We start from the raw sequence: 24,799 nt of genomic DNA, 5'->3' as shown, positions 1-24,799 counted from the left end.
ACACAGGTATAGGCACATATGAAATAAAAATAAACAAGTCTTAAAAAACACTAAATAAAGGGAGAAGAGCTGAAGGCACTCCAGTGTGGTCCCAAGAGGAAGGGTTGGACGGCATCCTTATCCGAGCCGCAGGGCGTGAGAGAAATGACGAGAGGCTCTTACTGTGGGCTGGCGTCTGTGGCTTTGCTGAAGCCGCACATCAAGCATCTCCCGGCTTGCCGAGTGTCATCGCAGTATCATTTCAATGCGAACAACGCTCCTGGAACAAGGTGTACAGAACAGAGACAATACACCACCTGCCCGTGTGCACGACAACAGGAAAAGAAGTGTAAGACTCGGTAATGACCCAAAACATTTTGATATTTTATGCATAAATATAAAATGGCACTTTATTTATTTATTTTTCCTTAGGTATGGAATCTAATTATGCATCATTTCCTAACACAGGTCAGTACCGGCTACAGAAAATTACGCTGTTAATCACCTCCTGGTTCACCTTCAGTGGGCACAGTGGACTATTTTAACAAAGGAAAGTGAGAGCTTTCTCAAATGTGTTTTGCTGCTTAGAAAGGGCAAGTGGCTTCTCACCATGGAAACAATCGGGTTGCTAGGCAGGGCAAGGCCAAGTGTGGCAGAATGGTCCTTAAACAGATCTACTGAATAAATAGATCCTGCTTCTGGCAACTTCCTTCAAGTGCTGATGACTATCCCATGACGTAACTGTTGGCTTCCACCCACACTTCTGTAGTCACTGCTTCTTTGTCTTGCCGACAAGACAGCCAGTCAGCACTGAAACATAGAGCCTGGTCCAGGCGTACGTGATGCCCACTGCACAGTACACTGAGGTCAGCAACAACGGAACGAAGGGGTACTTCCGCTCCCAAGAGGTGAGAGGGAAGACGACTTCACAGCAGACTTCCAGAGGCCCCAGGCCGAGGAGGTAGACCGTCTCCACCCAATTCAAAAGAGGCTTTTCTTTTCTGAAGGAGAGAAGTCTGATTTTAGATGAGCCAATCTAGTCAGCAAACATTGCCAGCTGATGTCTTATCCTACCCACACTCCTCCAGCCAGCACTGAGGTCAGACTGCACTGACGTTTCCCATGTAGAAAACACAGTATGCCATGGCACTCACTCCATGACCTCAACAGTTCAATCGCTACATTTACCCATGCTGCTCAGACAAATTAGATGTGTACTGAGAGGGCAGACAGGGTCTGGGCATTGTGACGGTAGAGTGAAAACATACACGGAAACAGGGATTCTAAAAACACGCTTTATTCTGGTCAATGTAAGTAGCTTAGAGTTTTGGTTGTGAGCCTAGCTTTTAACTGCTGAGCCATCTCTCCAGTCCAAAAAATTACAGGAATCATAGTACCCAGTTTAGAAGGTAAAAAAATTCTGACCACAATTTTCTAATAACTTTTTACACAGTGTAAGTATATTTTAGTTTTTTTCCATTTGTATCTGTAGCTATATAACCTTATCCATAACAAATTATCTCATATTCTGTTCTTTGGTTTTCAAGTAAGGTTTTAAGCTAGGTAGTCTTCTTCACATAACCTCCCACACTAAGGATACAACGTATGCTGTCACATCAGAAGGAAAGGGTTGGGGGAATTTCTCCCTCTACTTATCAAGTATTTTAAGTTACATTATTGTTATAAATTAGTGGGGCTCAGAGGTTAAGACCACTGGCTGTTCTTCCAGAGGTCCAGAGTTCAATTCCCAGCACCCACATGGTGGCTCACAACCATCTGTAATGAGATATGGTGCCCTCTTCTGGCCTGCAGGAATAAATTAGTAATAACTGTGTGTGTGCACTTCTGTGCATATGCTGTGTATACACGTGGAGGCCACAGGTAGAAGTAAGGTGTCTTCATAACTGCTTCTCTTATTTTTAAAATTATTCATTTTATGTGTATGACTGTTTTGCCTTCATGTATGTCTGTGCACTCACTATGTGTATTCCTGGTGCCCGTGGAGGCCAGAAAAAAGGTGTTGCATCCCTGGGATGGAGTTACAGAGAGTTTTGAGTCACCACGTGGATGTTGGGAATCAAACATGGGTTCTTTAGAAGAGCAGCCACCAAAACACACACACACACACACACACACACACACACACACACACACACACACACAGAGAGAGAAAGAGAGAGAGAGAGAGAGAGAAAGAGAGAGAGAGAGAGAGAGAGAGAGAGAGAGAGAGAGAGAGAGAGAGAGAAAGAGGATGAATCAGTGTTTTGCTGAACCTGGGCATCATGGATTGGCTATACTGGCTGGCCAGCAAGACTGAAATGCCGTCTCTGCCTACCCAGTGCTGGGACTGATTACAGGTGCACATGGTGCCTGTTTTCTATGGGTGCTGGGGATCTGAACTCCAGCCCTGCTGCTTACACAGAAAGCTTCCCATGTGAACCATCACCCCAATCCCAACTTGAAATATATTTGAAATCCTCTTTGACCATTTAAGAGCAAATATCTCACAAAAGGGAATAGAACCTTAAATGTGCTTTTCACATTACCTGAAGAGTGTCTTCAGAGATGAGATACTATAAATGGTGAATAGTAACATGAGTAAGATTTTAATGGGAAGTTCTGTTAAAAGACAAAAAAACACAGATGACAAAATAGCACATGGACATTGCTAATATTCTTTTCTTTCTTTTCCTTTAAGACAGGGTCTCTCTACATAACCCAGCTGGCCCAGAACTCTCTATGTAGACCAGGCTGGCTTTGAACTCCCAGAGATCCACTTCCCTCTAACTCCTAAGTGCCATCACACCTAGCTAACCATTTCTGAGACAACTAAATATACTTAAAACTAGGGGCAAACTACAAGTTTTATTTATGAGAAAGAACAAAAGTCTCTTCTTCCAGAAGACTTCCCGGATATTTAAGTTAGAGCGCACTGGCTTTTAGACCTGGATGGAAAGGGCCTGGTGACCAACACATCTTCCTAACAGGAAGCTGCTTACCTGGGGCAGTGAAGAGCAGAGGGAAGAGGGAGTAATGTCCTGTCGTGGCCAGAATCAGAAAAATCGTTGCATCTCCTGCTTTTTCCACAGACAAAAGGCTAAAAGTAAAAAGTCTTACAATGATTCCTTAACACAACTGAAATGTGATTGCACAGTTTAAATAAAATGTCTATTATTATTTTTAGGACTGGCTACAATAAACACCGATAATCCCTTTATAAAGTGAACACTGATAATCCCCTATGAAATAAACCCCGACAATCCCTTTATAAATGAACACTGATAATCTCCTATAAAATAAACACTCATTCGGTTACAAGTCCAACTCAAATGAGAACCGGCTGTGTTTGTTTTAAAAAGTTTTTCCAAAGCTTTATTTACTGCATGTGTGTGCCATCTGCATACCCACAGTATGTTTGCATGCACACACGCATGTCTGTGACTGTGTGCATGCATGCCTGGTGCCATGGAAGTCAGAGGGCACAGATCCCCTGGAAGCAGAGTTATAATGTCAAGTGGGTGCCGGGAACTGAGCTGGGTCTTCCAGAAGGCAGAGCCATCTCTCCAGGCCCTGGGTGTTGTTTTTAAAGCAATTAATATTGCTCACAAAATGTTCCAAAGAGAATAGGGGAGTAAGACACCCCCCCACACAGAGAGAGAGAGAGAGAGAGAGAGAGAGAGAGAGAGAGAGAGAGAGAGAGAGAGAGAGAGAGAGAGAGAGAGAGATATTGAGAGAAGAGAGCTTGCTTTGTTGAGTTGCCTTCCTCAAAGAAGTGAATGGGAGCTGCTTAGGAGAGAGTCAAAGAAATTGTGCTCAAGAATTTCACTTCCAAACCTACAGTTAATCTTTTGGATAATCCCTGGACCTGCAGTGTGAGTTCAGACTAGAGTCTGCTATACTGGAAGGTCTGTGGTTCCAAAGATATGACACTGATCATAGTTTAAATGATTTCTCTTACTTTGAGAAAACCGTCAAAAATAGAAAGAGGCAGGTTCCATTCTTATCTATGTACTGGATTTTAACAAGGTGTCAAGTGGACACTGTTCCATTTACAGTACTTTTACAAAAAGCACTGAGCATGGTACACACCTTTAATCCCAGCACTCGGAAGGCAGAAGTAAGGGAATTTCTGAGTTTGAGGCCAGTCTACAGAGTGAGTTCCAGGACAGCCAGGGCCACACAGAGAAACCTTGTCTCAAACAACAACAACAACAGCAACAAAAACCCAAAAACAAACACTAAAAAAAGTGAGATGGAGCTGGAGAGATGGCTCAGCGGTTAAGAGCACTGACTGCTCTCTCAGAGGTCCTGAGTTCAATTCCCAGCACCGACATGGTGGCTCACAACCATCTGTAATGAGATCTGACACCCTCTTCTGGCCCGCAGTCATATATGCTGTATACATAATAAATAAATCTTTAAAAAAAAAAAAAGATTTGTTTATTTATTATGTATACAATGTTTGTTCTGTCTGCATGTATCCCTGAAGGCCAGAAGAGGGCACCAGATCTCATTACAGATGGTTGTGAGCCACCATGTGGTTGCTGGGAATTGAACTCAGGACCTCTGGAAGAGTAGTCAGTGCTCTTAACCGCTGAGCCATCTCTCCAGCCCCAACAAATCTTTTTTTTTTTTTTTTTTTTTTTAAAGTGAGACAAATGAGAGGATCACAGAACTCAGCAGCATGTGTCACATGTGCCAGGCTGAAGTCCCAACTGTGTCTTGCCAGCTTTGTGACTTAGTTTTTAAGACAGCATCTTGGTAGATAGCCCAGAATGGCCTTGAACTCATGATCCTCTTGTCTCAGCCTCCTCAGTACTGGGGGATACAGGCATGTGCCACCAAAATAGGCTTAGCTATGTAACTTTGGTAAGTCATAAGCTCTCAGATCCCTGGTTTCTGCAGATTCTAAGATGGATTACATTAATTCATTCTAATCACCCTAAAGGTTGCTGAGCAGTTCAAAATAAAGCATGCAAACCAATAAGAAAGAAACAAACAGCTCTGGAGAGTCTAACGTGGACACACGTGGAGACATTTTTGTAATGCTCGGTCCTTACTTGACTAACAACACGGAACAGGGAATCCCAGGGCTTTATTTTTACTGATCTAATGATGCCAAGGGTGCCAGCCTTTCCCAAGCCACGCTCCCATCCAATACCCAGACCTATTATGGTATTTAATCACCAAATATATAGAAACAATGTATGGATTTTTGCACATCTCAGACCCTCACAGGTCTGCAGATCCAAGCCAATCAACCCATCATCCTCATTCTTTAGCCCTTGCCTATCCCACTCCACTAGACAGGACCAGAACAGCACAAAATAAGACACTGTGAAACATGCCGACTCACTGAGTTATCTGCTTACCTCATTGGGAGAATCGCAAGGAGTATGGCTTTTTCATGGACATGCCAGCCAAACATGAAGGAACTCAAGGCACAAAGAACCAGGCATCGGACAAAGCCTCTGGGCCCTTGGGGTTTAAACCAAAGACAGAAAATAGAGGGCTAGAAACAACAGGCAAAGACAGAGCTTCAGTGTCATTTAAAGTCAGCTTTGCAGAAGCAAGGCACAGGTCAACAGTCTGTGTCATGTCTGAATACAGCACAACTAGGGGCTTCTCCACTTCACCAGCATAACCCAGCACTCTGTGCAGTCCCCCAAAGCTAGCTTTACAAAAGAAAACACAAGACCATAGGAGTGTGTGTATTTACTTCATCAAAATGAACCTTATCCAAATTAATAAATGGTAAGTTCTGGGATGTAAAATTTAACAACTTACTATCTGTACAATTAGGTAATATTCATTGAACTTACTAGGTCAAACTATAAAAATTCATAGCTATCTTGGGGCTAGTGCATTAGATTTTACCAGTTTTGTGAGCTGCAGTGAAATTTACAATAATAAAGCCACTGCCCTCTATATACACAGCTTACAAAGCTGAGGTTTTATGTTTGTTTGTTTATATTTTCCTTATTTCTCTTTCTCTTTCTTGCATTATGCATGTGTGTACACTTGTGTGCGGCAAGGGTATATATATGCACACAAGCAGTCAGAGGAGGATGTTGGGTACCGTGCATTCTATCACACGTGTGTGGGGTAAGGACATATGCACACAAGCAGTCAGAGGAGGATGTTGGGTACCGTGCATTCTATCACACATGTGTGGGGTAAGGACATATGCACACAAGCAGTCAGAGGCGGATGCTGGGTACTGTGCATTCTATCACTGAGTTATTCACACATGTGTGGGGTAAGGACATATGCACACAAGCAGTCAGAAGAGGATGTTGGGTACCGTGCATTCCATCACTGTGTTATTCCTTTGACACAGAGTCTCTCATGAACCTAGAGCTAGGCTGGTTGTCAGCAAACGCCAGCCACGTTCTTGTCTCTGTTCTCCACACTGCTGGGTTAAACACACGCATATGTGTGCAGCCATACCTGGCAGTTTTTATCACTGGGGCTGAGGATCTGAGATCCTCGTGTTTGCACATCACGTTCTCACTCACTGAACCACTGCCCTGGCCCCAAGGCTGAGGTGCTAGAATTTTTTAAACATCCGCTAAAATCTTTGAATAATCAGCAGAACTTAGAAACCTGCATACTAGTACTGCCACACAATTAAATGGATCAGGTGTCTTGCCAGGAGATTTCGATCATTTAGAAACCAAAATTAAAGCTAATGTGTACTTATCCTACCAAAACTATCCCAAAGCTGGTCACCAAGCACTGACGAGTGTGAGGGAGGCTCTGACAACAGCTGACCCACACCAGCTGCTGCTGCTTCTGGTTTTTTTACTTTTTGTTTTTTGTTTTTAAGACAAAGTCTTGCTATGTAGCTCAGGTTGGTCCCCAAGGAGCAATCTTCCTGCCTCCACCTCCCCAGAGCTGGGATCACAGCCTTGTGCCACCATGCCTGGCTTCACAGCAGCAGACTCTCATCAGATGTGTGAGAACCGCTCTTCCTCTCAATTCATTACCACCATCAACACAAAATATCCTGCTTTCCAGACACATTTGATCCCTTAGCCAAGGATGAGAAAAACAAAACAAAGCTTGGATGTTCTGCCACAGAGATTTCCTCTTTCTCCACAGCATGCTCCATGCCTCCGACTTGGGCTTTTCTTTTTCCTCCTGCCAGGATGGACAGATGGCTTAAACAGCCACTGGCAAGATTCTCCCAGAGGCTTCTCTGGTAATCTTCCCTCACTATGTTCAAAGTTCCTGAGAATTGCTAGGCAATACTCCAGTCTGCAGGAATTCAGCCATGGAATTTATCCTGCAGTTGGAAAAGCTTCAAAGCCGAAATTCAGTCAGGACTGTGATAGGAAGAGGAAGAATCCACAAGTGGGTACCACCTGCCAGTTCTTACCAGTATGGCTATCAGTGTGCAGATGAGGGTTGCCAGTGGGGAAACTGAGGGAAGAACTGTGTGCTGGAACTGCTGAACCAAACCACTTGTCATCGAGGCCCTGGGGATCTGGTTGGGATCAAGAAGTTTCAATTCCAAACCTAGAATAAGCAGACATTTTACTTTAATCAACAGGATTCCCTATCTTAGGAGTCAACTTTGAGTAACAGTTTTAAAAGGCTACTAAATCTTACGGCTGTTCACAGCTGGATTTCATGGTTTAAGTCTGTGCTGTGCTGTCTCCGGTACATGCTTCTTTCTGGTTTCAGAAGATAATCTATAGCTACAGACTAAAATTGGAACAAGCTATTTGTGCAGCCTACAGGAACCTTGTGGGCAGGCAGCATTTGAGCAGCAATCCTCTCCACCGCTGAAATGATGCAAGTTATTTAAAATGCAGACCACGTCACACCAAACTTGGAGCCTTTCATTTCCTGTGGTATTAAGTTCACATTCCTGCATACAGCAGCCTTCAGTGTCTGTTCCCTTTCTAGCCCTCCAGTCTCCTGTGCCCGAATGTGGCTTAGTCACAACAGACCAAGTGTGAGTGCTCAGCATACCTCTGCTCAGACAACTCCCTTTGAATGACTCACCCATCTGCCAACTGACTCAGTCATGCAAAGAGGGCTCCTCAGTCAAGAGGCAAAGCTGCTTCGGGTTCTCGGGTTCTCGAGGGCTGTGTGTGTGCTCACCTTCTCTACCTTGCTATGTCCCGAAGACACAGAAGGGACTCCGAGTTCTTGCTATGCCCAAACACAGAAACTCAGTAAGTACTGTCAGATGCACCGAGCCTAGAACATCGATGCAAGCCCCACCCCAAAAGAACTCCAGTATAAACCCACGCAGTCCAGACAGCCTGCGCACCCACACAGACCTTTCTATTGCCACCGAAAGGCAGCGATGTGGGGAGGACGTAGCCTACTAAGTGTACTTTTATTTACCCTTTCCCCTTCAGTTTCTGGTTCTGTTTTTCCTTTTTTGTTGTTTTGTTTTGAGACCCAGTCTCATGTAGCTCAGGCTAGTTTTTAACTCCTGACTCTTGCCTCTGCACCCCAAGTGTTGGAATTACAGGTATATATCCCCATACCCAGCCACCTCTCCTCTTTTTTGAGACAAGACCTCATGTAGTCAACCCAATGAGAAATGACTGAACTTCTGATCCTCCTGCCTCCACCTTCTGAAGTGCGGACTGCAGGTGTGCCCACCACACCGGCGTGTGCCCACCACACCGGCTGGTGCACACCACGCTGGAGGCAGAACTAGGGTTTGCACTCCACCAGTTGAGTTCGTCCCCAGCTCCCAATTTTACCTCGAAATTCACGGCTACTCCCTGAGTTTCTGAATCTGACACTAACTTTCCGTGTAAGCATCTTCGGGGAGCAGGTACCCAAGGTAAGGTACAGCAGTTTCCTGACTCAGGCAGGGTAATTAGGCCTTGTACTGCACACTAAGCTAAATGGACAACAGCTTTTCAAAATACAAATGTTTGAAGTTACTTTGTAAGAATGCCAGTTACATTGATGCTGGATTGATGAGTAAGGGATGAAACCAAATTATGACTTCTAAAAATAAGTAAGTAAACAAAATATCAATTTCCTATAAGAACATAACTCCAGGTCCAGGGGGATCCAAGCCTCTAGCTTCTGTGGTACCAGCACTCAAGTGTACACCCTATACACACACACACACACACACACACACACACACACACACACACACACACACACAACTAAAGATAATCCTTAAAAAGCATCTAAATATTTAATCTATACCCAAGGAAAACATCTACAGCCACACTGCTATAAGGGATGTTTGTAAGTAATGCAGTCTGCTTACTGCACAAAAGACTTGGTCTCAAGCAATTCAGCTCTGCTCATCTTGAGCTGAAGTGCAGGGCTGGAGACCAAGTAGTCCAGAACACACATCCAAATACAAAACACGGGCAGGTGTTTCCCCTCCTGAGAGGACTAGTCCTTTCAGCACTCACAGTCTAAGTGAAAGAGCGGGGTATCATACCAATGACAGCCAGTGCTTTGTCCAAAGCATTGTACAAAGCCCAGAAGTTGGGAGCCCAGTAGGCATGGCAAAGGCCCCTCTTGAAAGGAAAGAGTCGGGAAAAGACTTGTGGCAGCTGGTTCTGTTGAAAAGGAGAAATGAAACCAATTAAACAGCCATCAACTTTTTCCAAATTTCTGAAACAGACCGGGAAACCTGCCTGTGGCACGGTGCACAGAAAGGTCAGCAGTCTGGGCTCCAGTCTTTGTCTCTACAAGTGGATGATCCCAATCAGGTCACAGACCTCTCTTTGCCTGACCTTTTCAACCGGCCAGTGAGAAAACACATAGAAATCAGTGAATACCCATTCATTCTACTAGGAAGTACAACAAAATGTACAAGGTGCAGGGAGAGCACAGGATGTGGTCCATCTAAGCCTGCTGAAGTGTTGGGGAGTAGGGAACACCATATTAGATGTGGTGTTCCTCCATCTTAACAGGGAGTAAAAAAAAAAAAAAAACTGATTTTGGGGTGTGAAGCAAGAGAGAAAAAAATATTTGGACATCTGTCCCAGGCACTTTACAGCATTTACTGTGTACAAAGGACTGCCAAAGGACTGTTCTGAGAGGCTAGCAATGTTAATAAGTCGGTGCATTTAAGTAGAATCCACAATGAGAACTAATTCTCTAGTGTAACCACAGCTTCATGCTACTTGAACATGCACAGAAATGTGCAAAGAACACCTACCTTACCTTTGGCAGGAAAGTAAGGAAGGAGCTTTTACAGCTGCTTCACACACTCCCTACTCTATTGTTCTTTCTAAACAACAAAACAATGACTTACATTACTATTCAAAAAGCAAAAATTAGAAATAAAATAAAATGTCTTACCAAGGCTATAAAAGGGCCCAACGAAAGAGCAGAAACTAGGAACACAATCAGTCCCAGGGAAATAACACGGACAAAGCTGAAGCTGCCCCATCGGACAGCGCCATCTACGGAAGAGGAGAGCCATATTACCAGGAGCATCCATGGGGATTCAACACACAGCCCAAATGTCCTCCCGCTTCAGCCTCCCTAGTACTGGGATCAGGTGTGTGCCATCATGCCTGGGCACACACTGTTCTTTGTGGATAGTGAAGGGTTTACAGGTCAGGACCCAGGAGACACCTGCTCTGCTCCGTAACAGTGTAAGCTGCAAGGAAGACAAGAAGGCTTTTGCTACCACTGCTAAGACTTGCCTGGTTTGCTTGCAGTGAAACAGTAAGATCGCAGTAGATAGATACCATAGGCTGGGGCGACATAGAGGTAGATGTGCTTGAAATGTAGGAGAACGGCAAAGAGAAACGCCCCTTCCATATGCCTTTTCTAGGAGACAGAAAGGGGAATGTGTCACTTCAAATTCCAGGTGGAGGGAATGCAGTAGGTAGTATCCTGCAGTGGATCCTAGAACGGAAGGAAACATTAACAGAAAAGCTGATGAAAATCAAATAAGCCAATGCTGCGTTCTTAGCCTTGGAGAACGGTTGTTTAAGAAGGTAGCACTGAGGGAAATGAGAGAGGACTTAAAACTATTCGTCTAACTTTTCTGTGCAGCTAAAATTATTCTCAAAAAGAAAAAAGACAAAACCCACCTATTTTTAAAGTAGAAACCTTTAAAAAAAAACAAAACAAAAACAAACAAACAAAAATTGGAGTCTTGCTATGTTGTTCAGGTTGGTCTCAAACTCTCAAGTTCAAACAATCTTCCTGCCACAGGGCCTCCTAAGTACTAGGACTACCATGCTATATTTTACCACACCCAGCAAAATAATAACTATTAAAATGTTTAAGCATTTCTCTGTTATTAGTGTTTTACTTGCATGTTTGTGCACATGTGTGTAGTGCCTGCAGAAGCCAGAGGAGGGCACTGGATCCCCTGGTACTGGAATTATAGATGGTTGTGAATTGCCATGTGGTGCTGGGAATTGAAGACAGATCCTCTGGAGGGGCAGCCAGTGCTCTTAACTGTTGAATCATCTCTCCAGCCCAATAACTATTTTTCTCTTTTTTCCCCCCTGAGACATGGTTTCTCTGTCTGTTATGAAACTCACTCTGTAGACCAGGCTGGCCTTGAACTCAGAGATCCGCCTGCCTCCACCTGTGGTGATATTTTATTTGTACTGAAATGTGATTTTATTTGTATGTTAATAAAGTTGCCTAGGGGTCAGAGCTAACAGCAAGCCATAGCAGAAGCCAGGCGGTGGTGGCGCACACCTTTAATCCAGATCACATGACAGGTAGATCTCTGTGTGTTCAAGGATACAGCCAGCATGGAGACACATGCCTTTAATCTCAATACCAACCATAGAAGACTTCATGGTCCGTATAGACAGACAGGCAGTAATGAGGAGGTCATGTGGTTGGGTTTACAACCAATGAGAAGGCAGAACAGAAAGTCAATAAAAACAGATACACAGGAAGTAGGTCTCTTTCTGAGGAGAAGGACGACAGCGGCAGCAAAGGGTAAGAAAGGCGGTTTTAAGTCTCAGCTCTCAGCTACTGCTCTGACCTCTTGGGCTTTTAACTCTGTATTTGGCTCTGTGTTTCTTATTTAATAAGATGGTTACATCTACATCAGCTGTCTCTGTCTACTCTTGCAAGACTCCCAAAAGTTGCTTGCATCCTTCTGAGGTCTTTGACGTAGTTGAAGACTAGTTTTTAGATACTTTTTAGTTATAAAAGATAAGTTAGATATGAAACCTTAGACTCACAAATATAGGATAGATAGGATATCTTCTTTAATTCTGCCAAATACAAATAGACTAGATATTATAAATAGACTAAACAGTGTTAATTATAATTCTTGCTTGATAATTATTTTGTTATCTGTAATTTTACTATGTGAAAGTTAAACCTTTTGAAAAAAAGAAAGGGGAAGTGCTGTGGGAGGTTCTGTATGTTAAATATGTTGCTCTGATTGGTTAATAAATAAAACACTGATTGGCTAGTAGCCAGGCAGGAAGTATAGGCAGGACAAGGAGAGAGGAAAATGATGGGAAGTGGAAGGCTGAGGCAGAGAGACACTGCCAGGCGCCGGCATGAGAAGATGTTAAGATACCAGTAAGCCATGAGCCACGTGGCACATAGATTAATAGAAATGGGTTAATATAAGAACAGCTAGCTAGAAGCCTGCCACGGCCACACAGTTTAGAAGTAATATAAGTCTCTGTGTGTTTACTTGATCTGAGCATCTGTGGGACTGGCAGGTGAAGAGAGATTTGTCCTGACCATGGGCCAGGCAGGAAAACTCTAGCTACATCTGCCTCCTGCTGAGATTAAAGGCGTGAGCCACCATGCCCAGCCATGAACTATTTCTTAATGGATGTACAGTAAAAATACAATGAAATGTGGCACCTGGGATCCACCTCACTGCCACAGGGAACTTCTGTAAGGAATGCAGTCCATTGACAGGAGAGATTCAGCAGGAACTGCTGCTCTGCTCATCTGAGCTGAAGTGCAGGGCTGGAGACCAAGCAATTACATTGATGCTGGATTGATGAGTAAGGGATGAAACCAAACTATGAACACAACATGGGCAGGGTTTTCCACTTCCTGATAGGGCTAGTCCTTTCAGATTCATTAAGTGAAAAGGCTGGGTACCACACCAACAACACACAGGGTTCTGTCCAAATCATTCTATTTAAAAAGAATCATGTGTATGTAATGCTACACTATGTTTTCTCTATTTCTGAGATTTAAATTTTCTACAATAACATTTAAAAAATTCAAAGTAGGAGCTGGAGGGATAAATCAGCAGCTAAGAGTATTTCCTGTCCTTGGAGAGGACCAGGCTTCTGTTCTCGGCACCGACACGTTGGCTTACCACTGCCTGTAGCTCTAGTTCTAGTGACACGATGCCCTCTGACATCTGTGGGCACCTGTACACACCTGGTGCACATAAACTCACACAGGCACAACAATACACATACCGATAGAATAATAAATCATTACTTCGTCAGGTACATAGTAAGCATCAAGCCTGCTGCTAAGACACAAGGTATGTCATACCGGGCAGAGGTGGAGCACACCTTTAATCCCAGCACTTGAGGGGCAGAGGCAGGCGGATCTCAGTGAGGTCAAAGCCAGCCTGGTCTACAGAGTGAGTTCCAGGACAGCCATTGCAGTTATAGAGAAACCCTGTCTCAAAACAAACAAAGAAAAAAGATATGGGGTATGTCATCAGTAACGATAAATTATATTCTAAGAAGCCAGAGGCAACATAGTTAACCTGGCCAAAGAAGAGCTAGGATTAGAGGATGAATGAATATAACCTATAATGTTGTGAAAGAAACAACTGTTTTGTGTGTATGGGTTGTGCTGGAGATTGAATACAGGGCCTAGCGTATCCTAGGCAAATATTCTACTACTAAGCTACATCCTTACCCTAAACACACAAACAAACAAAAAAAAAAATCAAACAAACAAAAACAGTAACAACAAGAACGAAAAACTCCAATGGTTAGAGCACCTGCCAATGTGTGTGAGACCCTGAGTTTTATCTCCAGTGTGGTGTCGCTATGTCACCGCCCAGACTGACCCTCAGTTCCGAGGTCCAAAGGATCCTCCTACCTCAGTCTTCCAAGCAGCTTAGACTATAGGGCACACTACCATGCCAGGCTAAGGGGTACTTCATCCACAGAAGTAAAGGTATCCTGGTTAAGATAACAAAACTTCAGACAAGCCCAAGCCAATTCTCACAAAAGAAGTCTGAATTCTACCTGGCTCATAGAAATTGGAGAAGAATGAAATATGGCAATGGTAAGCCCCATCTGAGCCATATACTTTATTAGCACTAAGATAGAAACATCAGTCATTTGATTTTGAATTCCACATTTCCATCACACTAGTCTAACTAACCTACAAGCTTCTCATGGAAAAACACCAGTCATTTAAACAGCAAATTCTTCTGGAGATTCTTCCAGACAGAAACAGTCCAGCCAATCACAGAGCTAATCCACACCTGCCACACTGTAATGAGTTTTTAGGATATCATTTTCCCATCTGTAAAATAAAGAAAATTACCATCCTAAGAGCAGGCAGACTTTGTGGAAGTACCAATAAAAGTATCTATATGGTGAAATTCTGAACAGTGCATCAAATAAAATCTATCATCTACTACAACGTTATCTTTATAAGCTAAAAACTAAAAGGGGAAATCTGATGAGGTTCTTCTGTGTTTACCTGAAATAACCATGCAATGGACAGCAGCATTAATCCAGATAAAAAGCCATTGTACTGGAAATGAATATCTGGATGGACGTCAAGGAAGATAGGATGCTAGATTCATAATCAACTGTGCTATGAATAAGTATAGAATTCGTGGATGCTTTCTTAATGAGTAAATTAAAAGTAATAGTTTAATTGGTTCTCAAAATTAACTACTCAGGCACAAAGTATTTTAGTAACTAGAATCCAGTAAACTTGAGGAGAGCACAGTTTGGGGAGTTAAGTAACCCAGACCAAGCCCCGATTCAAAAGCAGTTCACATTTAATCATCACTATACAAAGAACAACCTATTAGTTACACCACAGAGTACACCAAGGATACGGTCGACAATCAACAGCCCGAAGTTCCACAACAGCAGCACGGAGAGAACAAACTTGGGCTTCTCTGTAAGTTCTTTGCTTGTTTTTTTCCCATCAATGCATTTACAGCACCTACATGGACACATCGGGAAAGAAACAGAAGTAACCTGAAGCTTCATTACAACATCACAATACTTCTACTCTCAGCCATCCATTTCTGACAAACTGTCCATGTCATCCATGGTTGACCTCAGGGATCCACATCCTTTCCTTGGGTATGCTGGTCAGATACAAGTGTTCATTTGACAAAACTAAAGCCAACAAATAGCAATCCAAGCCCTCAAAGTAAGGATTTTAAAAGCAAGAGCGCATACACTAGTTCAGTCCTTGAAAGTGAAAAGTGTGGACCACGTGTGCAGCTCTGTTGGTACAGTGCTGGTCTAGCACACGGGGCCAGCACCAACTAAGCACAGCAGTACATGCCTATATTCCAGCTCTGATGAGTAGAGGTAGGAGGATTAGAAGTTCAAAGACATTATCAACAACATGGCAAGTTTCAGGCTAACCTGAGCAACATTAAGACCTTTGGGAGTGGGGGGATTGGGGGGTGGAGAAGGAAGGAAGAAAGGGAAGGAGTGAAAAATGCAAGGTGTAACTCAGGAGCAGAATGGTAAATGCTACATGCTAAGAATGAGAGCAAGACTCTGGCTGGGTTCAACCCCCAATGTGCATGCATGACTCATATATATATATATATATATTCACACAGAGTAAACATTTAGACCAATCTTGGGCTACACTGTGAGATCCTATCTCAAAAATAAATAGTTGCTCACTACCCAGGCAACGATGACGATGACAATAAACCTTTATGGAAGTGACTGGGGGATGGCTTGTCAGAAAAGTACGTGCTGTGCAAGCTTGAGGACCTGAGTTCAGTCCCTAGAACCAGCCTCTCCCTGGCCTGGAACTTGCCAAGCAGGCTGGTCACAAGTGCCAAGGATCTACTTGTATCCACCATCTCAGTGATGGGATCACAAATATACGCTACCACACCAGCCCTTCTCACAAGGTACTCTGCTTGTTTGTATGTCTGTGTAGAATGTGCATGCCTGATTCCTGCAGGTCACTGGGTCCCTTGGATCTGAAGTTATAGACAACTGTGAGCTGCCACAAGCATCAAACCTGTGTCCTCTGGAAGAACGGCAAACGCTCTAAACCACTGAGCCGTCTCTCTGGCCAACCGTAAGATACTCTGAGTTTACTGAAGGAAAACTGCCTAAGACTGGTGAAGCACAATGGATATGTGTACATAATGTGTGTGTACTCCGTGTGGGGGTGTGTCCACAAAACAGGGCAGGTCACAAAAGCCTCTGCAAGTGGCCAAGGAAAGGAAGGCATGTGGAGTTACTACTGTGAGAGAAGTGGCCTGGAATTCTATGTGGATTAGTTCTTTCAACACCTTCTCATACCGTCACCCCAAACCCTAACTATCCCCATTCCTTCACAAAACCTCTCAAGTCTGCTCCCTGCAATTACTCTCAGGCATTTTAAGGCTCAACTTGGGTTTCTGCTGTTTCAGGATTTGCTATTCTATGAACAGGGTTGTGTTTCCTGCAAATCAGCAGGAATACTATAATTTCTCAGTACCTTCCACACAGACCAAGTCCACACAGCACACATTTGCCACTTACTCGTGAACAGCATAAATGAAGAGTGCATCTGTCACGATGACAGAAAACCTCTGGAAAAGCAATGTTCTTGAGCTGCAATAGTTCAGGTTATGGATAGTAAGCATCTCTTGATCAAAGTACTTGGCAACATGTGACAGGGCGTACTCAAACCATGCGAAAAAAGGGGGGTAATCCAAGGTCCACTCTGAAGTTGCCTGTGATTAAAAAAAAAAAAATCAAAATTAAAAGATACCCTAAGTAACTAAACAAGGTATAAATACTTAAAATTGTTCACTCTCTGCTCTTTTAAAAAGCATAATGAAATAAAGTTGCACTTAAAATACCCTAACTATACAGAGCTATTTGTATGTAAGGAGAATTAGAAGATGATGAACATGATGCACACCTACAATCCTAGCATTGAGAAGACTGAGGCAGGAGAATTCTGAGTTTCAGTCCTGAGATTCCTTGGCCATGTATCGAGGGCTAGATTCTAACCATAATCTTCCTTCTCTGTACTTGCACTTAGAGATATATTTTTTTAAATTTTAAAAGTGTATATGAGTCTTTTTCCTGCATGAATGTAGGTGCATCAGGGGTGTGCCTGGTATCCGTGCAGGTCTGAGGGTGTCAGAGATACCCCTGGGAATAGAATGACAGACAGTTGTAAGTCACCATGTAGGACCTAGAAATCGAACCCTGTTTCTCTGTAAGAACAAGTGCTCTTAACCAGAGCCAATTCTCCAGCTCCTCGTTATTCTTTTCACTGAAAACTTCTTTCTCTACAAGTCCAGTACAGGCTCACCGGATACTAACTGGTTCATCATGGGGACTGTGGTTCAAGGTCTCTCTGTGATTAAAAGGTAAATAAAACCAAAGTAAGACTCAAGACAAAATGCTCGCTCTCTGCTCATTTCTATTTTTAAGTTCTTTTTTGAAGTCCTAGGGGCTGGATTTAGGCAAACATTATCACACTCAGCCACATTCCCAGGCTAGCCCTCTGCTTATGAATGACAGTTAACTGCTAGTCTGGAGAAGTCATGACCTGTTCACACCCCCCTGCAGGTATAAAACACAGATCTTTAGATGATCCCAGGCAAACCCAGAGGCTCCCAGTCTCTAAGGAACCCAAACACTAACGTCTACACTTACCATGTAGTTCCTCTCATGGAGGATGGAAGCAAAATGACTCACTGACCTGAGGAAAGAAACCTACAAGTTCTGTTTTCAATCTCTTTCTTTAAAATGACTGTTTAACAGTATATACCAGAGTAGAGGCTTTGTAACTTCCATAGACAAGTTCAACAGAACATACTCAGAGATGATTTCTTGCTAGGATAGGGACAATAAAAAAGTTTAGGAAAGTCCATGTAATTTTAAAAACTCTACTGTCGATTTAGACTTCATTCCCATCTATAAGTTCTAGCAATAATTAAAAATGTCAGGGCTCAATCTCCCCCAAAAGAGCTGCTTATATTTTTATTGGGAGTAAAGACTTTCGACTTTATTTTACCAACACATTTATACACTTTAAAAATGGTGAGTAGGAAACAAAGAAATGGGCTGCTGCTAAGAGATGACCATCTTTCCAGAACAAAGTGTCCTTGAGTTTCTTTGCCATCCCCACTGTACACTACTCAGTCTCTCTGTACACCATCCCTATTCTGCACCAACTCCCACACTGGGCACAGAGGGCCTCTGGAGACCAAGGGTTTCTATCTGGGGCCATTGGGATTAAAGGCATGCATCACCACCGCCCGGCTATAATTTTCTTTCTTTCTTTCTTTCTTTCTTTCTTTCTTTCTTTCTTTCTTTCTTTCTTTCTTTCTTTCTTTCTTTCTTTCTTTCTTTCTTTCTTTCTTTCTTTCTTTCTTTCTTTCTCTTCCTTCCTTCCTTCCTTCCTTCCTTCCTTCCTTCCTTCCTTCCTTCCTTCCTTCCTTCCTTCCTTCCTTCCTTCCTATCACCTATCTATCTATCTATCTATCTATCTATCTATCTATCTATCTATCTATCTATCTATCTGTTTATTTTTAACTCAACAGATATTAACAGTCTCTTTGGTGTCCTTCCCACCTAGCTGGCCAGTTGGAGGTCAGTGAAGAAAGGTGAGGTCACAACTAAGGAGGACTCTATAGACAATCCACTTTTCACCTGTCTACCCTCCTGGGATGGCATAAAGATGCTCCCTGGCCAACTCCACCCGGTCCAGGCTTATCTCCTGCTGAGCCTCTTGCCACGCCACTGCACTCTGGTGTGTTAGTTTTCCTTCTTGTTGGTAGAAAGAACAAGAAAGCAGCAGCATCCTTTATATGACCCTCTTTCTTCTGTGTAAAGTACGCAGACACAGGAGTCGCCCTGGCAGGGAGAGTGGCCCTAGGGCAATGGGTAGTGGTGTTAGGAGGAAGTGCAAACACCTGGAGAGAACAAGAGACTTAAAGGGAAGGGACCACAAACAAAACTCAGCTTCTTAAGGATGTAAAAATAAAGTCAGCAAAGGAGACTAAGAAGGAACAGTCAGAGAGAAAGGAGGAACCGGCAAAGTAGAGGACTGCCTTTTCATACATAAGCTAATAATTAATGTGTTCTGAGTACTCAGATTGCACTAAGTGCTTCCCACTTGTTTCATCTTAATTAGCAACATTTCATAATTGGAGACACATATCACTCAGCATGGTCATTAAGTAGGAGACCTATCAAACCTGCACAATCTGAAACCACAGCCCAAGCTCTAGACTACTAGGCTACATAGTACTTTTCCTAGTTGGTGTCCACATGTGCAAACTATGATACCTCAAGCAAAAACAACCAGTTAAAGCTCCCCAGCACTTCCATGAAATATTTATAATATTATATGTAAAAATAAATTCACTCCCTGGGGACAACTGTTTTTTTAGGCTTTTTAAGTACAAAGGACTACACAGACTTGGGAAAATAAAACAGATGAGGATGTAGGTCAGTTAATAGAGTGCTTGTCTGCATGCATAAAATATTGGGATCCCCAGTACTGCATATATGGGCTCATCCTCAGCTAATGAATTCAAGGCCAGCCTGGGCTACATGAAACCATCTTAAAGAAACAAAAAGAGGCTAGAGAGAGATGGCTCAGTGGTTAAAAACGCATATTGTTCTTGCAGAGGACCTGACTTCAGTTCCCAATACCTAAGTCAAGAGGCTCACAATTGCCCATAACTTCGGCTTCTGAAGATCTGACGCCCTCTTCTGGTCTCTGTAGGCACCTACTTAAATGTACATGCATGATTAAAAAAAAAATCTTGCCAGTCGGTGGTGGCCCACGCCTTTAATCCCAGCACTCGGGAGGCAGAGGCAGGCGGATCTTTGTGAGTTCGAGGCCAGCCTGGTCTACAGAGCGAGATCCAGGAAAGGCACAAAGCTACACAGAGAAACCCTGCCTCGAAAAACCAAAAATAAATAAATAAATAAAAATAAAATAAAATCTTAGAAACCACCCTCCAAATCCAGGATAGTATCATGCTGTTTTAGTTGTGTGCTTGCAGGCATGCCTATCTACGCAACGCACGTGGAGGCCAGACACTGACTTCAGGTGTCTTCCTTGGCCCTCTCCACTTTAGTTTTTGAGACAGGATCCTTCACTAAATCGGGGGTTCATCAGTTTGGTTAGACTAGACTCACTAGCTAGTGAACTTTATAGATTTGCCTGCCTCTGCCTCCCCAGGCTGGAATTACAGACGCATGCCAATACACCCACCTAAACACAGGCCCTCATGATTATGTAATAAGCACTTTACCAGCTGAACCATCTCCTCAGCCCTGGAAAAAGATCTTCCTGAAATCAGAATATCACTAAAAAAATTTCTTTGGGGGTGGAACAGAAGGTCCAGCAGGTAAGAACACTTGCTACTACTCTTGCAAAGGACCTGGGTTCAGTTCCCAGTACCCACATGGCGGTTCCCAAGCCTCTGTACCTCCTTCCAGGAGATACATTGCCCTCCTCTGGCCACTGCAGGCACCAGGCATCCACATGGTGCACACACATACAAGCAAACCGCTCATACACATAAAATAATCTTTAAAACAAATTCCTTTCATTGGGGCTAGAGAGAGAGCTCTTAAGAGCTCTTGCTACTCTACTAGAGGACCTGAGCTCAGTTCTCAGCACCCACATCAGGTGGCCCACAACTGTTTGTAAATCCAGCTCCAGGGAGGATCTGAAACATCAGGCCTCTGCAGGCACCTGTACTCATGTGTACACACACCTCTCCATGTATATGCACACAGTTAAAAAATAAACCTTTACGATTTTTCTTTTACTGTGTGTACGCATGTGTGTATGTATGTCACAGTGCACAAGTGAGGTCGAGAAGAGCTTTCTATTTTTAAAAAAATCAGTAGTGTGTGTCCACACCGCGTCATGCATGTGGAGGCCAACCCCGAGTGGCTCTCTCCTTCCACGGTTGTCAGACTTGGCTACAGAGCCGTCTCCCTGGCCTAGAGTGGCCCACTTGTGTCAGTTCACAGGTCTTTCTCTTTGCACAGTGCTGGAGATCTACTCCAGGGCTTCACGCACAACAGGCAAGTGCTCAAGACATTCCCAGTCCTGGAAATCTGCTTCAACAATAGGTGCTTCTACACAGCCTTTTTGTTGTTGTTGGTGGTGGTGGTATTTCATTTTGAGATAGTGTCTGGCTACATAGTCCAGGCTGGCCTTGAATCTTGATCTTTTTGCCTCAACATCTGCAGTGCTGGGATTACAGGCATGTGCCGCCATGCTGGCTTACATATAATTTTTTTGTGATTATTTGTTTTTTCAAGACAGGGTTTCTCTGTGTAACTCTGGCTGTCCTAGAACTCGCTCTGTAGACCAGGCTGGCCTCGAATTCACAGACATCTGTCTGCCTCTGCCTCCTGAGTGCTGGGATTAAAGGCATGCACTACCACTGCCAAGTTTACATATAATCTTAAAAGGTGAAAATGAAACTTACCTCATAATACCACTGAGATATTGGCAAACTGTGAGTAATAGCAAGCCAGTTTCGGTGTACTTCAAAGTCCGTGGAACGGCTATACAAGGCAATTGTAGGAACAGAATGAGATTCTGAAACAGCTGCATCTCATTACAGCCTATAAAATGACAAGGTGTGTGTGTGTGTGTGTGCGCGCGCGCGCGCGCGCGCGCGCGCGCACACACACACACACACACATACACACAAAGTCCTAAAACATCTCACTTATTAGGAAGTCAGAAGGTCAGGCCTCCCTCTAAGTTGTTGGAGGATCTAGGAGTTTGTGAAAGGGTCTCAGAGATATCCAGGGGCTGACAAAAAGCTTAAAACAGGTTCTCAGACCACTGCACAAAAATGACTTTCTCTTTCTCACAAATAACTCTAATAAAACCCATACTCAGAGAAAGCCCTACAGAGGGGCTTCAAATATTCAAAATTACATTTTTATTACTTTCTGTGTAGGTATATGTGTGCAAGTCAGAGGACAATGTAAGGCAGGTGGTTCTCTCCTACTACATATGTCTCAGGGATGGAACTTAGATTGTTAAACTTGCCACCAGGGGCCCTTTACCCACTGAGCAGCTCACGAGCCCAAGGATTTTGTTGTTGTTTTCAGACAGGTTGTTGTTATATAGCCCTGGCTAGTCTTAAACTTGCTTCATAAACCAGGCCTTGAATTGGCATCAACTGTCTTGCCTCTGCTTTCAGAGTGCTGAGATTGTAGATATGAACCACCATATCTAGCTCTTGTTCCATCGAGACCATGCTCTAACATGGGCTACACTCCCTGCCTTGGAAACTCTCCTGAATTAACATCAAGCGGTTTTGTGCATCTACCCCGGCACCAGCCCCATTAGAGACAAAGTCTGGACATGCAATCCAGGCTGGCTTTATACTCTTTTCTATTTTTTACATTTATTTATGCACAGGGGAAGAGCAAGCTGCCACACAAGTGTGCACATGAGTTTGTGTGTTTGTGCTCAAGTGTGTGTGCAGATCAAGGGGACAGCTTGAGAGAGTTTGTTCTTTCCTCTCACAACGTAGTTTCTGGGAATCAGCTCAGGCTGTCAGGCTTGTCTGCAAGTGCCTTACCCTGGCCTTGAGTTCTTGATTTTCCAGCCTCCATATCCCAAGTGCTGGAATTATTACACATGCACCCAGCTTAAAGGCTCCTCTGCCTGCTAAATTATCATTCTACCACCTGCTGTCAAAGACTGCGGAATGCCACTCATAACAAACAACACCACTTACCATACTTGTAATTTATGTTATCATTTTTGGGAAAGGGGTTTGCTATGTAGTCCAGGCTGGCCTCCAATTCATGATGCTCCTACCGCAGCCTCCTGAGTACTGGAATTATGACATTGACTGCCATGCCTGGATTTAATTTTTACTATTTTGACATCATTTTAGTCAGATTTGGAAATGAGATTAGCTTTGGTAACCAAAACTTTTAATCAAGTTGTGAGTTTCCCCATCTCTATTGTGAGCAATCAGAAAACCGTTTTCTCCTTGGTGCTCGGATTTAGTATAGGGTTTAGAAATAAAGTAGGGGAGCTGGAGAGGTAGTGCACTGATGCTCTGCCAGAGGGCCTGGGGTTCATACCCAGCGCCTACGTGGTGGCTGAAGCAGAATGATCTCCAGTTTGAGGCCAGCCTAGGCTACAGTGTGAGACCATGTGTCAAAAAAAATTTTTTTTATATAGGTGTAAGTATTTCTTCCTCATTTGATGATAATATACAAACGACTGGCTATAAATATTTGGAATTGTGTTATTAAATTTAAACCAAAGGGAGAGAAAGTAAGTTTTGCAGTATCAACAGTTCATTTTTCTAATTAATGAATATGAAGAATGAAAGCAATGACATCTTGTTGAGCTTGGAGAAAAAAGCAAAACCAAGGCTAGGAACGTGACATTGAATAGCAGGCAAGTTCAGCGGTACATGGCTCAAAGTCAGGACACTCTCCCAAAGATGCAACCTTAGCAATCTGTTCTTGTGCACACACTACAGAGCACAGTTATAGGAACTAATAAAGTTATGACATTACTGGAGAACAAACTCGTTCGTTTGAGCTGGAGAGATGGCTCAGAAGCTAAGAGGACTTGCTGCTCTTACACAGGACACAAGTTCAGTTCCTAGCACCCCCAGCATCCTATAACTGCAGCTCAAAGAGATCCATCACCTTCTGTCCTCCAAGGGAGAGCGCGCACGCACACACACACACACACACACACACACAAATAAATCTTTTTTTTAAAAGGAGAACATATACTCTTACAGGACTATCACTGTATATGCAGTCTATCAGCGACAAAAAGCATTGTCATCAAGTGATACATGACTGTACTTGGGATGCACACAACTAAATGGTGGTTCCCGTGCTTTTAGATTTGACTGTACACTCATTTTCACAGAGATCTACAAGTTTTCCACAGCCCTGTGTGATCTGATCACTGCGTATGTTATCCCGTGCCACTTTTCTTCTTTTTCAGCTCTTAACTACAATGACAACTTTCTGCACTTAGAATCCTGAGTTCTTTCCTACTACAGGGCTTTTGCACTCTTTCCTATGTCGGAACCATTTTTTCCATTGGTTACTCTTTTTCATACTGAGATATGAACCCAAACACCACCTCCTACAAGAGTAAAAGCCCTGCTGTCAGCTGTCTCCCTTATAAATCCTTTAAGAGTCTGATGTTTGCCGCTCCCCAGTCCACGGAGGAGAGGACCTGAAACGCTTCGTTGACCACTCCCCTCTTCAGGATTCAGACCGGCGCCCAGTCTTTTAAGCAGCAGACTGACTGGTGGGGGTGGTGTCATTAATTTGCACTTGAAGGGTGAGGGCCCTGAAGCTCATAAACTTGAAAGCGACTTGCCCTAAATCAGACAGCGTAAGGACTCATCCTGGCCAGACATGGCTATACTCTAGCTCCCATGTTAAGTATCAACCCGTGTGGCAAAAGGCGGAGAGAACACATGGCCTTTCTTTCTTCCTCATACCCAGAACGTCCATACAAGTCTTGCCCACCCTGCCGCCCAGCCCCTGGCTCTGCAGGTCCTTACTAGGTGGGGATGAGAAGGCATTTGAGGAGAGTCACTCCGAGAGCCAAAGCCGAAAACCAGTGACCACTACCGGCTGCAGGAGCGAAGGCCGCCATTCCTGTGGTCCCGTCACTTCCG

General features: G+C 43.6%; 1 protein-coding gene across 4 annotated transcripts; it reads right to left on the bottom strand.

The window, feature by feature from the left end:
- Positions 1-354: 354 nt before the first annotated feature.
- On the bottom strand, positions 355-24,799 carry Alg8 (ALG8 alpha-1,3-glucosyltransferase). 4 transcript variants are annotated; one of them, XM_076547458.1, is made up of 13 exons: positions 24,683-24,799; positions 21,596-21,674; positions 16,656-16,849; positions 14,984-15,093; positions 14,617-14,684; positions 10,635-10,761; positions 10,285-10,388; positions 9,416-9,536; positions 7,361-7,500; positions 5,352-5,491; positions 2,979-3,076; positions 2,526-2,598; positions 355-980 (listed from the first exon to the last, which is right to left on the bottom strand). In XM_076547458.1, the coding sequence occupies exons 1-13, from the start codon at positions 24,775-24,777 to the stop codon at positions 749-751; spliced, it is 1,581 nt and encodes a 526-aa protein (XP_076403573.1). In that variant the 5' UTR covers positions 24,778-24,799; the 3' UTR covers positions 355-748. The 4 variants fall into 4 exon arrangements, with proteins under 4 accessions (XP_076403573.1, XP_076403583.1, XP_076403575.1 ...); XM_076547468.1 differs by having other exon boundaries at positions 5,352-5,457; positions 7,361-7,468; XM_076547460.1 differs by having other exon boundaries at positions 10,635-10,839; positions 24,683-24,798.

The sequence above is a fragment of the Peromyscus maniculatus genome, chromosome 1, assembly GCF_049852395.1.
Source record: "Peromyscus maniculatus bairdii isolate BWxNUB_F1_BW_parent chromosome 1, HU_Pman_BW_mat_3.1, whole genome shotgun sequence".
In the NCBI taxonomy this organism is placed as follows: Eukaryota; Metazoa; Chordata; class Mammalia; order Rodentia; family Cricetidae; genus Peromyscus; species Peromyscus maniculatus.
Note: the sequence above shows the minus strand (reverse complement) of the source record. Positions and strands in the feature narration are given on the sequence as shown.

Bases quoted from the DNA above. Each gene is read 5' to 3' on its own strand.
- Alg8 (XM_076547458.1), bottom strand. From the start codon at position 24,777: ATGGCGGCCTTCGCTCCTGCAGCCGGTAGTGGTCACTGGTTTTCGGCT. The intron at 21,675-24,682 runs GTAAGGACCTGC...TGCCTTGTATAG, and splicing joins TGCCTTCTCATCCCCACCTA to CCGTTCCACGGACTTTGAAG. The intron at 2,599-2,978 runs GTAAGCAGCTTC...GTCTTTTAACAG, and splicing joins TCTGCTCTTCACTGCCCCAG to AACTTCCCATTAAAATCTTA.